This window comes from Cannabis sativa, chromosome 2 (assembly GCF_029168945.1).
Source record: "Cannabis sativa cultivar Pink pepper isolate KNU-18-1 chromosome 2, ASM2916894v1, whole genome shotgun sequence".
Lineage (NCBI taxonomy): Eukaryota > Viridiplantae > Streptophyta > Magnoliopsida > Rosales > Cannabaceae > Cannabis > Cannabis sativa.
In genome coordinates this window covers 49,660,442-49,673,679 of record NC_083602.1, presented here as the reverse complement: position 1 = coordinate 49,673,679, position 13,238 = coordinate 49,660,442, and the positions used below count along the sequence as shown (strand labels likewise).

At 31.9% G+C, this 13,238-nt stretch overlaps 3 protein-coding genes across 3 annotated transcripts; 2 read left to right on the top strand and 1 right to left on the bottom strand.

Annotated features, from left to right (window-relative positions):
- Nucleotides 1–328: 328 nt before the first annotated feature.
- On the top strand, nucleotides 329–2,888 carry LOC115719404 (uncharacterized). The gene is made up of 5 exons (XM_030648439.2): nucleotides 329–605; nucleotides 840–1,154; nucleotides 1,445–1,646; nucleotides 1,982–2,210; nucleotides 2,388–2,888. Exons 1-5 carry the CDS (start codon nucleotides 507–509, stop codon nucleotides 2,656–2,658), a joined length of 1,116 nt encoding a protein of 371 aa, XP_030504299.2. The 5' UTR covers nucleotides 329–506; the 3' UTR covers nucleotides 2,659–2,888.
- A 159-nt stretch (nucleotides 2,889–3,047) lies between these two features.
- LOC133034980 (uncharacterized) lies at nucleotides 3,048–12,978 on the bottom strand. Its single transcript, XM_061110573.1, has 2 exons — nucleotides 11,731–12,978; nucleotides 3,048–11,005 (listed from the first exon to the last, which is right to left on the bottom strand). Exons 1-2 carry the CDS (start codon nucleotides 12,028–12,030, stop codon nucleotides 10,787–10,789), a joined length of 519 nt encoding a protein of 172 aa, XP_060966556.1. The 5' UTR covers nucleotides 12,031–12,978; the 3' UTR covers nucleotides 3,048–10,786.
- Nucleotides 5,410–5,991, top strand: LOC133034338 (uncharacterized). The gene is made up of 2 exons (XM_061109402.1): nucleotides 5,410–5,811; nucleotides 5,899–5,991. Exons 1-2 carry the CDS (start codon nucleotides 5,410–5,412, stop codon nucleotides 5,989–5,991), a joined length of 495 nt encoding a protein of 164 aa, XP_060965385.1.
- Nucleotides 12,979–13,238: the final 260 nt, after the last annotated feature.

The following is a 13,238-nucleotide window of genomic DNA, read 5'->3' as shown; positions in this document are numbered from 1 at the left end:
GTACAGGAAATTTAGTCGCAAATTACCTTTAATAAAATTATACTAATATATATGTATATAGTTGCTTAAAATCATTAGATAATATAGATTTGTATGTTGTATTTGTTAGAAGACATGGTAAACAAAATTTCTTTTTTATTTTTTAAATTAATGTCATGTAATAATAGTCAATTTCAACACAGCGATCTCAAATTCTTAAATAATACACGGACACGAGTCCCCAGCCACGAGTTAGTGGCCCATAAAACGTGGCAGATTTTGATTGCTTTTAATGACAAAGCTTACTGCTCAGTCATCAACTAGGACGAGCCATGTCATCAATTGATTCATTTTTTTTTTATTTTTTTTTTTTATTTTTGTAATAAAAGAAAATATTTTGCAATAAGAAGAAGCAAAATGGAGAAAAAATTGTAGAGGAGCGCGAATGGAACTGTGAAAAAGTGTCAGACTTTTTATTTTCCCTTTTTCTTTGTTTGATTTACGAAAGAGAATCGAAGAAGAAGGAGATGAAGAAATCGGGAGGTGCAGAGAAGAAGAGGGTGCGGAGGTCTTCGGCGGCTGTCCAAAATGGTGGCAGAGATCCAAACTCTGACACCCCTCCTAGGGTTTGTTCTTCATTTCATATCTTCTGATCTAGGGTTTCACCTACATTGATAAGCCATTTCAATTTGGTTTTTGTATTGAATTTCGTACCCAATTACTCATTACTTTGATTTTCGTTCGGTTATTCGATCAAAATTCTAAGCATAAAAAGAAATTCGGGTTTTTACCCAATGCTGTTATGTTCTTCCGGTGTTTGACTAATTGCTCAATTTATTGGATTTATTCAATTCGAACAGAAACAAGCTGCAAAGAAGGATGTGTATCAATTGTTCGCGGAGAAAGTGAGGGACCATAAGGATTTGGTATCTAGATGGGCTGTTTTACAGGAGACCCGAGTGGAATATTTTAGAGGAAAAGATTTTGGTGGGTTTTTGAGGAATCATCCTGAGCTGAAAGATATTCTGGAATCAGATAAGAATGCCGAGCCTGAAGATATTGGCAATGCTTTATTGAGAAAGAATCTTCTTGTGCGTTGTGATCGAGTCGTCAAAACTCTTCGACCTGGCAAGAAAAAATTGTCTACCTGGCCTGCCCACTTGGAGATCTTCCCTGTAAGTTTAGAGTTTTTCTTTTTTTGAAAGAAATTATTTTGAGGATAAGATATTGTGTTCCCTTGCTTCTGTTGAAATGATCACGCTTGCCTTCGTTAGGGTGGAAAGTGATTGTTTTCTTTTTTAACGCATGTCATTTGATTCTTGTGTAGAGTATTCGGTTGCATGCACAAACTTATTGGGTAAATAGTTCCCATGGGTTTGTCTATGTTATTGGCAGCTGTAATTAGAAGTATGCAAATCCTAAACACCCACAGCAAAGTTATTAATGTTGCAATCATCCTTTGCAGGATCAAGTTTTTTCTGAAAATGATGCTTTCTTCGCTTGGACATTCGTTAAAAGGCGGCCTCTTTGGCAGACACTGCTCTCGTTTTTCTGGCCTGTGTTGACTCTGGCAATTTGCTTGTTTCCTATATATCCCCATCGGTGCAAGTTAATAATACTATACTCATGTGCAGGGCTTCTTCTGCTTTTCATGTCACTGCTCTTTTGTAAGTTTTCTATGACTGACTGCTAGTGACTTTGTTTATATCCTCCATTTATGTGTGACCCTACTTCCTTAGACCTTCCTTTGCTAGCAAGTAGGTTCAAAATCGAATTTCATTCTCTATTGATTTATGTCTTTTGGAGAATGGTCATAATCTTAAGTCATGGCTGTTCATAGCAATCTATGTTTTCTTTACTACTAATAGTTTTAACTCAGCAATGTTTAGTTGCATATACAAACGATGAGGTTTATTGGCATACATGGTTGTGTTTTCTTTTACCCTTCTATATGTATTATTTTTCTTAAGAGGCTGACAGAAAGTCTGTTACTAAATTGTAGTGAGGGCTACAGCATTTGGTCTTTTGTATATTGTTATTGGAAAACGTGTTTGGTTCTTCCCCAACATTCTTGCCGAGGAAGCGACATTGCGAGAATTATTCCGTTTCTGTCCTAAGAAAGATGAGGAGGAACGACCAAAGTGGACAACAAGGCTTTTCTACGCTCTAGTAGGGGTTCTTGTCATATTACTGCTGAGGCACCATGCACCTGATGAGGCTGCTAGGGCCAGGTCAGTTTTACTCCTTACATGTTAAACTAATTTTCATTTCTGATTCTACTCAAGGAAGTTCTCACCATTGTTTCATGTCATACTAGAGTAGACAATTATGGAAAAGTAAAAATAGGACGATGATCATTTATTGTTATTTTTTTTTCTTACTTTTCTAAGTTTTGATTCATTTTGCAGATATCAAAAAAGAGTGTCAAACATAATTGATGATGTTCTTGAGTGGTCTCCAACGTTGGCTCTATCTGGGATGATGGATAAGCAGCCAAGTATGGTTAACAACACTGAGCCTGATAGTAGTTTTGCAGATAAGAGCCAAACAAACCCGGAAGGGGAGGGCCCCGTTGATGATGAAACGGGTGTCGTTGGCTCAGCCTCTAAGCAACACGACGCAGAAGTTAATGATAACAAAGAGGACACAGAACAACGTAAACATCACGATGATATTTGATTATAGACTTTCAACCTTAGCAGACTATAGACCTCATTTTCTGCCTTAAATATTGAGTGTAAACAATGTAGCAGACGATGAAAATAATCCAGTTCATTATAAATTCGTGTTTCTTTTTATTTGTTTAAAATACAAATCTATGGATTATTTTTCCCGAGAAGAATTCATGTATGTAAGACAATTTCAGAGCTTTTATAGTGAGGCTTTAAAAAGCCAATAATCTTCCCCGATCTTTTGACTAAACAGAACACGTTGTTTCAATGTGTAGTTTATTTTGTAAATAAAGCACTATGTATAAATTATATCTAGAGGACTTGAGAGGACTACAAGTATTAATTAGGGAAATTTTTATATATATATATATATATTATATACATTAATATTACAAAAAAAAAAAAACGTTATATAAAAACAATCTATCGTTATGCCGTGACACGTCATCAAGCATACTGTTATTAGCTTGAATAATTTTGGAACCACCGGCGATGAAAGAGACGCGCCCACAATTCCATATTTCTCGGCCATCTCTGCGCGTGGTTCTACTGATTAAAACAGAAAGCTATAAATACCATAGGAATAATACACGAAATCAAAAAACAGAAACCAAACCAAACTTGAACGAAAAAACACCATTGACGGAAACAGAGACCTCGACGAATCTGAAAATTAGAGAATCGATCATCATATCTCTCAAACCTGTTGCTGTATACAACAAGCAAATCATCATCTCTCTAATTCGACCTACAATTCAATCGATCAATAAACCTATGAGCTGATCACAACAAACGAAAAACGAAAACCAGAGATCGTTGCTTCGAGGAAGAAGAAGAAGTACGTCAACTACAACATCGAAAACTAAATCTGAATAAGGTACCTATTATACATTACGATACATACTACTGCTTATAACCATTACACCTTCCAATTCCTGAAAACACCTAAAAATGCATCATGTTTGTTAATTCTGTTAAACATGATTATTTGACAATTAATCAGTACTTATCAGATAGTTTACCAATTGTAATCATAACTGATAGTTAACTAATCAATACTAAGTACTTTAAAAAATACAGTACACTATAAACCTTTGTAATTGTAATCGCTCCAATATTATAGTTCAAAATATAGTCATCTAATTCGTAAAACTGCATATAGACCTTACTATAATAAATATAAAATTTAGTTTATGAACAGATTACCTATTCATATCACATGTTTATTATTTTTGTATATACATAATGTTTACTGTATACAATACTTAACATGATTAAACTAAACAAATCACGCAGGAATATGGATGTTAGAACAGTGATTCTTTTTTACAATGGAACTTGGGTTGACAGAACAACATACGATGATTATGAAGTCAAAGGTATACTAATTCCAACAGATTGTTCACATTATGAGCTTTCTCACATAGTATACGAAGTTTTGAATTTGGACAGAAACAAATATACGATTGATCTTCAATTTCAAGTAACGGAAGGCATACCACCAATAAGAATCAAAGATGATAGTGGATGCAAGTTTTATGAACAAATACGAAGGAAAAATGATGATGAGACCAAATATCCTATCTTCGTTAACATCTCAACATCCACAACCGACAATGAACACAATGATAGAGTAAACTATACCTACAATGGGGAAACTAGTTTACAAACAAGGAAACTGCTACCAACAAGAACAAAATATGCAACAAAGATGGCAGATTATGTGATTGAACAAATTCAAAAATCGATGGAAGAAAGCTCCAAAGCAAATCAAATAATTTCAAATCCTCAAGTTGCTGAAATACACATTGGCCAAGTTTTTGCAAACAAGGAAACCCTCCAACAAGCAGTAAGCCTTCACTCAATAAGATACAATCAACCTTTCAAGGTAAAAAGATGATCAAAACTAGACTATAAACTAGTCTGTATTGATGATAACTGCAACTGGACATTCTTAGCATCAAAACATGGAAAGACTGACATGTTTATCATAAGAAAAATAGAGCATACTCATACATGTTCATTGGACATTACTTCTGGAGACCATCCTCAAGCTACAAGCAATCTAGTTGGAAAGGTTATAAAAAACAAGTTTGTAAACCCAAAACGAGATTACACTCCAACAGAAATTGTGGATGACATGGCAGATGATTAAAGTGTCTCTATATCTTACCAAAAAGCATGGAGAGCAAGAGAAAAGGCAATTGTGGATGCTCGTCGCTGCCTACAAGAATCATACAGTGAGATACCAACAATTTTATACATGATGCAAATATCAAACCCAGGTAATAAAATACTTCGTCTACATAAAGTAATAATATGCCACATAGGTATTTATACAATAAACTAATTGGTTACTTTTGAAACAAGAACAATTACAGACCTAGTAACAGATGAAGATAACAAATTCAAATATCTATACTTTGCAATAGGTGCTTCAATAAAAGGTTGGCAACACTGTACACCAATAATAGTCACGGATGGAACCTTTTTAACAAACCAACATGGAGGCACTTTGTTGATAGCAAGTGCACAAAATGCAAATAGACATATATTCCCACTTGCATTTGCAGTAGTAGATTCCGAAAATGACAGCTCTTGGGAATGGTTTCTTCACAAAATAAAGGAAACTTATGGCGAAAGAGAAGGTCAATGCATCGTATCAGATAGACATGAGAGTATACTAAAAGCAATAAAAGAGACCTTTCCAGATATAATGCATGGGGTATGTTGTTACCATTTAATGAAAAATATAAAAATGAAATTCAAAAAAGGAGGTGATGAGCTCAAGATTGCATTTAATAGTGCATCTAAAGCTTACAACATAGAAGATTTTGAAAAGAGCATGCAAGACTTGGACAATATAGATGTAAGAATAAGAGATTACTTGGTGAATAAAATTGGTGTCGAAAAGTGGACAAGACTATATGGCATGAACAGGAGATACAAAATAATGACATCAAATATGGCCGAATCAGTCAATGCAGCCTTGAAAGCAGTAAGAGACCTACCCATCTTAACTCTACTAGAATGCCTACATTCATTGGTGCAAAGATGGTATTGGGAAAACAAGAATAGAGCCCAAAAAACTACAACAACACTGGCAAAAATACCTGAAAAAACATTAAAGAAACAAAGAGATATGAGTTTAAAGTACAAGGTAATTATATATACAGAAAAATAAAAATTGCTTACAAACATATTTACTTTGTTGTAAACTTAATAATGGTTTACTTGATTAATACAGGTTGAAACATCAAATCTTCTGGTATACCAAGTACACGACAACAACAGATCTCACATAGTAAACTTTGAGAACAAAACATACAGCTGCCAATGATTTGAATATGATGAAATGCCTTGCTCTCATGCAATGGTTGTACTAAGCAAAAGGAACATGTCTTGCTACAAATATTGCTCATACTACTACACGAAAGAAGCTTTTATGGCAACATATGAAGACAGTATACTCCCATTAGGTGAGGCAACATTATGGAATATACCAGATTTAATAAAAAATATTGTAGTCCTCCCACCTAAACATAAGAGAGATGCCGGAAGACCAAAGAAACAACGATACAAAAATGGACTTGAAGCAAAAGCACAAGTGGTATGCGGTCAATGTCGCCAAAAAGGACACAACAAAAGATCATGTAAAAATGACCCAGTACTAAAACCACCAAGAAAAAGAAAAAGATCATAAGATCTAGAAGTAAAATAAATAAATGTTGATGTAAACATCAAACATGGTTACTAAATAGACAGTATACAAAAACAGTTTACAATGATAATTGTTAGTTGATAAAGCTTTTCAATGTATTAATACCAACTTTTAATAAAATGATTACAATTCGCTTAGATTCAAGTAAGTTTTTTTTTGCCTCCTCTATATGAAATAATATGTTAAAAATAACAAGTGACCAAATATATGTACAGTTACTAACTGTAATTAATTTACAACCATTTTAATGGTTAATAAACCATCACATTGGTTTATGCCACTTATAATGGTATACATAAATGTCATTGGTTTATAAGATCAAACAAAATTAAACAAATATCACATAAAAAAAAGCCAGAACACTAAAACTAATTTCTAAATCCAAAAGATTAACATATTGTCTCACAGAAATACACAACATAAAAAACTGCAAACATACTGTGCCAGTAAACCAAAAGGTTACTTCAAAATTAAAATAGGCAAGAGTCTCCTAAAATATTACTGTTCCAAACAGTTACTTAAACAAACACAAACATAAACCTAAAAACAAAACAACATGACATAAAAATACACATAAAGTTCAAAAAAATGTAAACTAAGAATCCAACATGTTGTTCTATTACAGAAATCTATGGCATCCTTCTTGGCTTCTGCGAAGTAGACTCGTACCCACCCAACTCCTTCTTCTTTGCATGAACAAACAGATCAACACACAACTTCTTACGAGTGAATGCAATGTCCAACTTCTTAGGAATCTTATCAATAAATCCATGCATAAAGAAATGAGCATACTTTATGACAAAAACACCACAATCACTACATCACAAAATAAACCCATAACAATTGTCAGATAACAAAAAATAAACAATAACATAGAATCATAATTATATATATAAAAAAAAACAAAGATAGTTACCTATCTTCTTGTTGTGGAAAATTATCAACCACGACAATATCAAACGCATCAGTATCTTTTTTACCTTGCCAGTGCTTACTACTCCTGTCAATATCTTTTCTCCCTCATAGAAATTAACATGTGACAGTAAGATATGAATTATTACAGCAAATGCACGAACAAAACTCTCTGAGTTGTTCTTGTACCTCACAAACCTCATAGAATTTAATACTTTTAAGCATCTCATCTTAATGTCAAGAATACACAATATCCAATGAGCAAGAACAATCACGTTAACACGCATTAGAACGAAATTTAGCTCAACCCAGGGTTTATAGCATAACATATAAAACCCCGCTATGTATGCAGCTGCCTTAGAATCCTTCTTAATCAAATCAACATTTTCACCACTTGCAACAAACTCATTATATAAATCGAAAATTTGAGAAGCAAAGAAGCAATCAGTAGTGTTACCAGAAATTTTCACAGACTGGTCATACTTTAACTTCTTTATAGTAGAAACAAACATCAATATGCTGCAATAAACATAAAACAATCCAAAGTTATAAACAAATACATAGAAAAAGTATACAATAAACAAAAAAAAAAAAATATAATAACACACTAACCGAGCATGACAAGTTCTTCCCAACAGTAAGCAAATCATAGAACCACATCTTATCGTCGATTTAACAAACCACAAAATCCAATGGAACCTTAAGCTTCCTATGATATTCTTTAAACTTCTTCACTTTGTTTTTATCATTAAACCCAATCTTAAACCACTAATCAAAAGATTTAGCTTGCACATCATCAATCACATTGAAAAAGCCAAAGCCAAAAACACATGATCCAGGACGTCCACCTTTTGGTTTACCAATACTGCCTGAACCAAATTCTGTGGTATACAGACTGTTGTATACAGAACTAGGTTTCTTCTCTCTATTTCCAACTGTAGGAGTTGTTTCCTCCAATTTTATAGATTTTCCCTAGCATTCAAAACAATTGCAAACAAATAAAATAAGGAAGTGAAAAGAAAAAAAAAAATCAAACTACCAAATAACATAAATAAAATAAAAAGAAACATTTTTCAAACTGTCTTCATAGGAAACCAAATGATCATTAACAACCTCCATGGTAGATACAAAAAAACTTTCTTGAGAACCATGGTTCTTCTTAGCACCAACAACATCAGTCTTAAATATCATGCAAAAAAAAAAAAATTATATTCAAACATAGTAAACCAAAATCAATACTCAGAACATAAACAAGAATAACAAAAAAGTAAACAAACCTTGTCTAAACCATAGGTAGATAAAACATCAACATTTGTTGCCCCTAATTTATTTAAAGACTTATCCTAAAAACAAAAAATAAAAATAATTAAACATGACAAAATGATTCATAATATAAACTAAACTAAATAAAAAAAGTATACAATAAACAAAAAAATGACAAACCTTTTTAATGCTTCCCTCATAAGCATCAATCTTTTCATTTATAATCTCCAAAGCAGACACAGTGATACTATCCTCAGTTCCTTGACTATCAAACAACTTTCCCTTACTAGCAACACCTTCAACATCATTTACACTTCCATCTACATCAACTGCTCTACCCTCAACATTATCTTTATTACTCCCATCTGCAACATCTTTTGCTTCTTCAATATTATTTCCCTCAACATTGTCTTTATTTGTCTCATCTGAACCAATAGCTTTAACAGCATCACCACCCCCCAAACCCTGTAAATATACAAAACAAAAATAAAGAACATTTGACAGAGACAAAAAACAACAAAGTAACAAATCATCTAAATAATGAAAAACCTAAAAATAAATAAACTTGCCTGGTCATCTCCACCATCATCTTTATCCTCCTTAGATTTTTTAACAACATCCTTAAAAAGGCCATGATCATCAACAACCTGTTCTTCATCATTCAATTTATCAGTATTCTTTTTTTCTTCAGTAAACCATTCAGGTTTACTAGAAATAAAACTCATAATATCAAATGAAGGAGCATCATCATTAAAAACCTACAAAAAAAAAATAATAAACCCATTAAACAATAAAAACATTAATAAAATAAACAAAAAATATTCAAACAAAAACAATAAACAATAAACAATATACTAGTTTACAAAACAAAAATAACCTGAGTATATTGAATATTCTCATCGAGTCCAACAGTTTCAATTGCATCTTGATTTTTCACACCAAAAACTTCATCATTTAAATCATCATTCTTGCAAAAAAAAAAAAAAAAAAAATCAAAACAACATATGAAAAAAAAAGAAGCATGAAATAAACTAATAAATAAACATAATCAAAAAACCAACCTTGCCATCACTCTCATCAGGACTATCATTTCCATCTTTAGAAATTTTTTATTTTCAATAGCTTCCTTCAACTCATTAAACTTCAATTCCATAAAAAAAAAACCAAGCCTTCACTGATCTTTGAGTCAATATACGACTGAAGACTTAACTGCAACTCCTTGAATCTACCCTCCAACACCTTATCCAATACTTCAATAGACTCATCAGTCTTCTTTTGCCTAGAAACAAAATCCTTCATCTTACGCATCACACCATCGACATCAAAACCACCAGTAAACTCCTTCTGTACACCAGAAGATCCAACTCTATCAACATTAAACTTTGACAATGGAACATCATCAAAGTCATCATCTGACTGTTCTCGGCCAATAAACTCCATTCCAGTAAGGACCAATAAACCATTCCTTTCATTTTCAGTAGGCACAATATTTTTTCCTTTCAGCTAGCAAAACAAAAAAATAATTAGTTTACAAAATATAATAAAAACAACAAATAAACAATTTACAAAATATATAAAATACCTTATTTGAAGATAGAACTTTCTTCTCAACTTCACTTGAATTTGGATTTCCAATACTCTTCAATGTACAATACCTATATGGTTTACCAGAATCATAGGAACAAAACCGAGCCTTCAAGCACAAAGGAATGGTTTCATACAACCAAACCAAGAATGCAAAAGGTAAACCAGGAAGTTTATAAGAGCGAGGACCCTTTTCCAAATGTTTCCCTTTAACCTTAGCAAGAGGCTTAGAAACACCTTTTCCCTTAATAACACCCCTCAGACCAATCTTTAAATTGTGCAAAGTTAATTCAAACACTGGTATACCCCATGGGAAACTACCATACTCATCAACCCCAATTATGTTCAGAATCTCAACAGGAACTTTTTTTGAGTAAACACTACTAATCAAACAATTAGTAACAAGGTACAAAACAACCATCTTCACAGCATACTCATCTGACTTGAAATCACTATACATAAACCTATGCTCAACAGCACTAACAGTCACTGTCTTATCACAAAAATATCGATCAACAAAAGCATTTTCTCTGTGTGTATACTTAGTCAAATCAGCATCACCAACACACAGTAAACCAGAAACAACAGCAAACTTAGCTAAACTGAATCTGAAATTCTCATCACCAAACTTAAACCACATTTCTTTTTCATTTTTCTAATATACCTCCCTATGTAAGGCATTATGAACTAGTTGAGACTGAAAACCAACAGGATGACTATCTAAAAAATAACCAAAACTAGTACCACGAAACAACTTACGTTGATCTTTAGTCAACTTGGAATTAATATTTTTGACAACAATGTTATCTTGATTAGGGAATAACATCACTTTTCCCTGAATCTTTTCACCAGGCTTGAAATATAAATCCCATTCCTGTAAAAACAAAATGATATACAAGGAAATCCACACATTAAACTATAAATAAACGCCAAGAAACAACTGCACAGTATACAATAATCATTTAAATTTGTAAACCAAAACTTTCCATTGTAAACAAGAAAAAATACCCATCAAATACCTAAAACACTATAATAAACCATAAACATACAAAAATAAACACAATAAACTTAAACATAACCTAAATAAACAAAATCGAAAAAAAATTAACAAATAAACTAAAAAACCAATAACAGTAACCTAAAAACAAATCATCAAAACCTATAATAAACAAAACATATAACATATTTGTAAACCAAAACTTTCCATAGTAAACAAGAAAAATACCCATCAAATACCTAAAACACTAAAATAAACCATAAACATACAAAAATAAACACAATAAACTTAAACATAACCTAAATAAACAAAATCGAAAAAAATTAACAAATAAACTAAAAAAACACATAAACAGTAACCTAAAAACAAATAATCAAACCTATAATAAAAAAGATAGATAACAATATCATGAAAATAACAAAACATGAACAACATAGAAAAAAAACACAAATAAAAACTGACTACCATATAAACTAAAAAAAAATTACAAACAAACATCAAAAACATTTCAAAACATATAACAATAAACTATAAAATCTAAAAAAAAAGATAAATCCCTAAAAATTGTAAACCAAATAAAAAATTAAAAATCATAAAAATACCTTCAAATCATTACGAACTTCAACCTCCAAGTCTTCACTATCATAATCCTCAGGCAAATCTTCAGCAACTTGCTTCATCTTTTTCACATTTCGAACATCTTCCTTCTTCACTTTCTCAACAACTCTTTTTCTCTTGGTTTGCAATGCAGAGCCACGACTACCATCAGATGATCCACCAGATCCACCAGAATGATCAGAATCATCACGATCTCCATCATCAGAAACATTTTCCATTTTCTTCTTATCAGCAGCTATCTTTACAGAATGCGAAGGAGAAATTGAAGAACGAGTTTTAACCATTTTTTAGGTTTACAGATGATAAGAACAAGGCAATAAACGAAAATGATGCACTCAAACACTCTTACTAACACGAAAATAAACCACCCCAAGAAGATGAAACCCTAACCCATATACTCTGCATAAAAGGAAAACAGAGCAACTAAAACTCAAAATGTATATTTATAAACAAACTTTACCTATTTATACAAACACTTAAAAAACCATAAAAATGGTAAAATATAAAATAAAAATAAAAGAAAATAATGATTATAAATCTTTAAAACCGACTGCAATTTGAATTACAAATGCAAACAATAAGGCGCGTGAACAGTTGAAGTCTGCAAAAAATGGAAGACGTGAAGGACGTGATGTGATGACGTCAGCACACATCACACACGTCCCAGTCAGTTTTTTTTTTTTTTTAAAAAAAAATTTAAAAAAAGTGAATTAAATTGAAAACAGTACCCAAAACGGTACACTTTGATATAAAAATGACAACACCATATTTTTGTAAAAAGAATGAAATTAAAGTACTGGAATGTAAATTTTCCTATTAAATATACGGGGACTAATCAAAATATGTTTGGTGATATCTTTGAATTTGATGGTCCTATTTATTGAAGTTAATTAGACACGTGTGGAGTTTGAAACCAACTTCTGGTAATACCCAGTTCACCTTATGTTTATCCTCATTGGTATGGAAACTTTGGGAGAGTTGTATCTTATTTCTTACACATGGAATCTTAAACACGGAGAAATGTTTTAGTCTAATATTCTTATTTGCTTTAGTCTTTGAGAGGCGTAATAGAGATTGTTAAAACTAATCCTCCTCTTCTTCTTGTTAGAATTTAGGAATAAGCTGAATGGGGTAACGGGAGGAGTAGTCCATTTCTCTTATATATTCTATTATCTTTTCACACATTAGCAATGTGAGATTCTCTAATATCTTCATATAAAACCAATTTAAAAACTAATTCTCTCTCTCTTTTTTTTTTTTTTGAAACCAAAACTAATCCTCTTTTTCATATAAAAGCCATATGGAATCAAATGTATATCAATTTTCTCTGATTAAGTAGTTAAAGAACACAAATTGGCATAGATATTTTTTTGGAAGAGAATATGATGTCTTGCCAGCTGCAAAAAAAAAAAAAAAAAAAGAAAAAAAGAAAAAATTACATTATATACCTAGTTTATTTTATCTGTTTTAATTTTTACTTTTATTTTAATAT

Coding starts and splice junctions, on each gene's coding strand:
- LOC115719404 (XM_030648439.2), top strand. CDS start 507: ATGAAGAAATCGGGAGGTGCAGAGAAGAAGAGGGTGCGGAGGTCTTCG. Junction 1,647..1,981: donor TTTCATGTCACTGCTCTTTT/GTAAGTTTTCTA, acceptor ACTAAATTGTAG/TGAGGGCTACAGCATTTGGT. Junction 2,211..2,387: donor GATGAGGCTGCTAGGGCCAG/GTCAGTTTTACT, acceptor TTCATTTTGCAG/ATATCAAAAAAGAGTGTCAA.
- LOC133034338 (XM_061109402.1), top strand. CDS start 5,410: ATGAAATTCAAAAAAGGAGGTGATGAGCTCAAGATTGCATTTAATAGT. Junction 5,812..5,898: donor ATATGAGTTTAAAGTACAAG/GTAATTATATAT, acceptor TGATTAATACAG/GTTGAAACATCAAATCTTCT.
- LOC133034980 (XM_061110573.1), bottom strand. CDS start 12,030: ATGGTTAAAACTCGTTCTTCAATTTCTCCTTCGCATTCTGTAAAGATA. Junction 11,006..11,730: donor AAGTTCGTAATGATTTGAAG/GTATTTTTATGA, acceptor TTGTTTTTACAG/GAATGGGATTTATATTTCAA.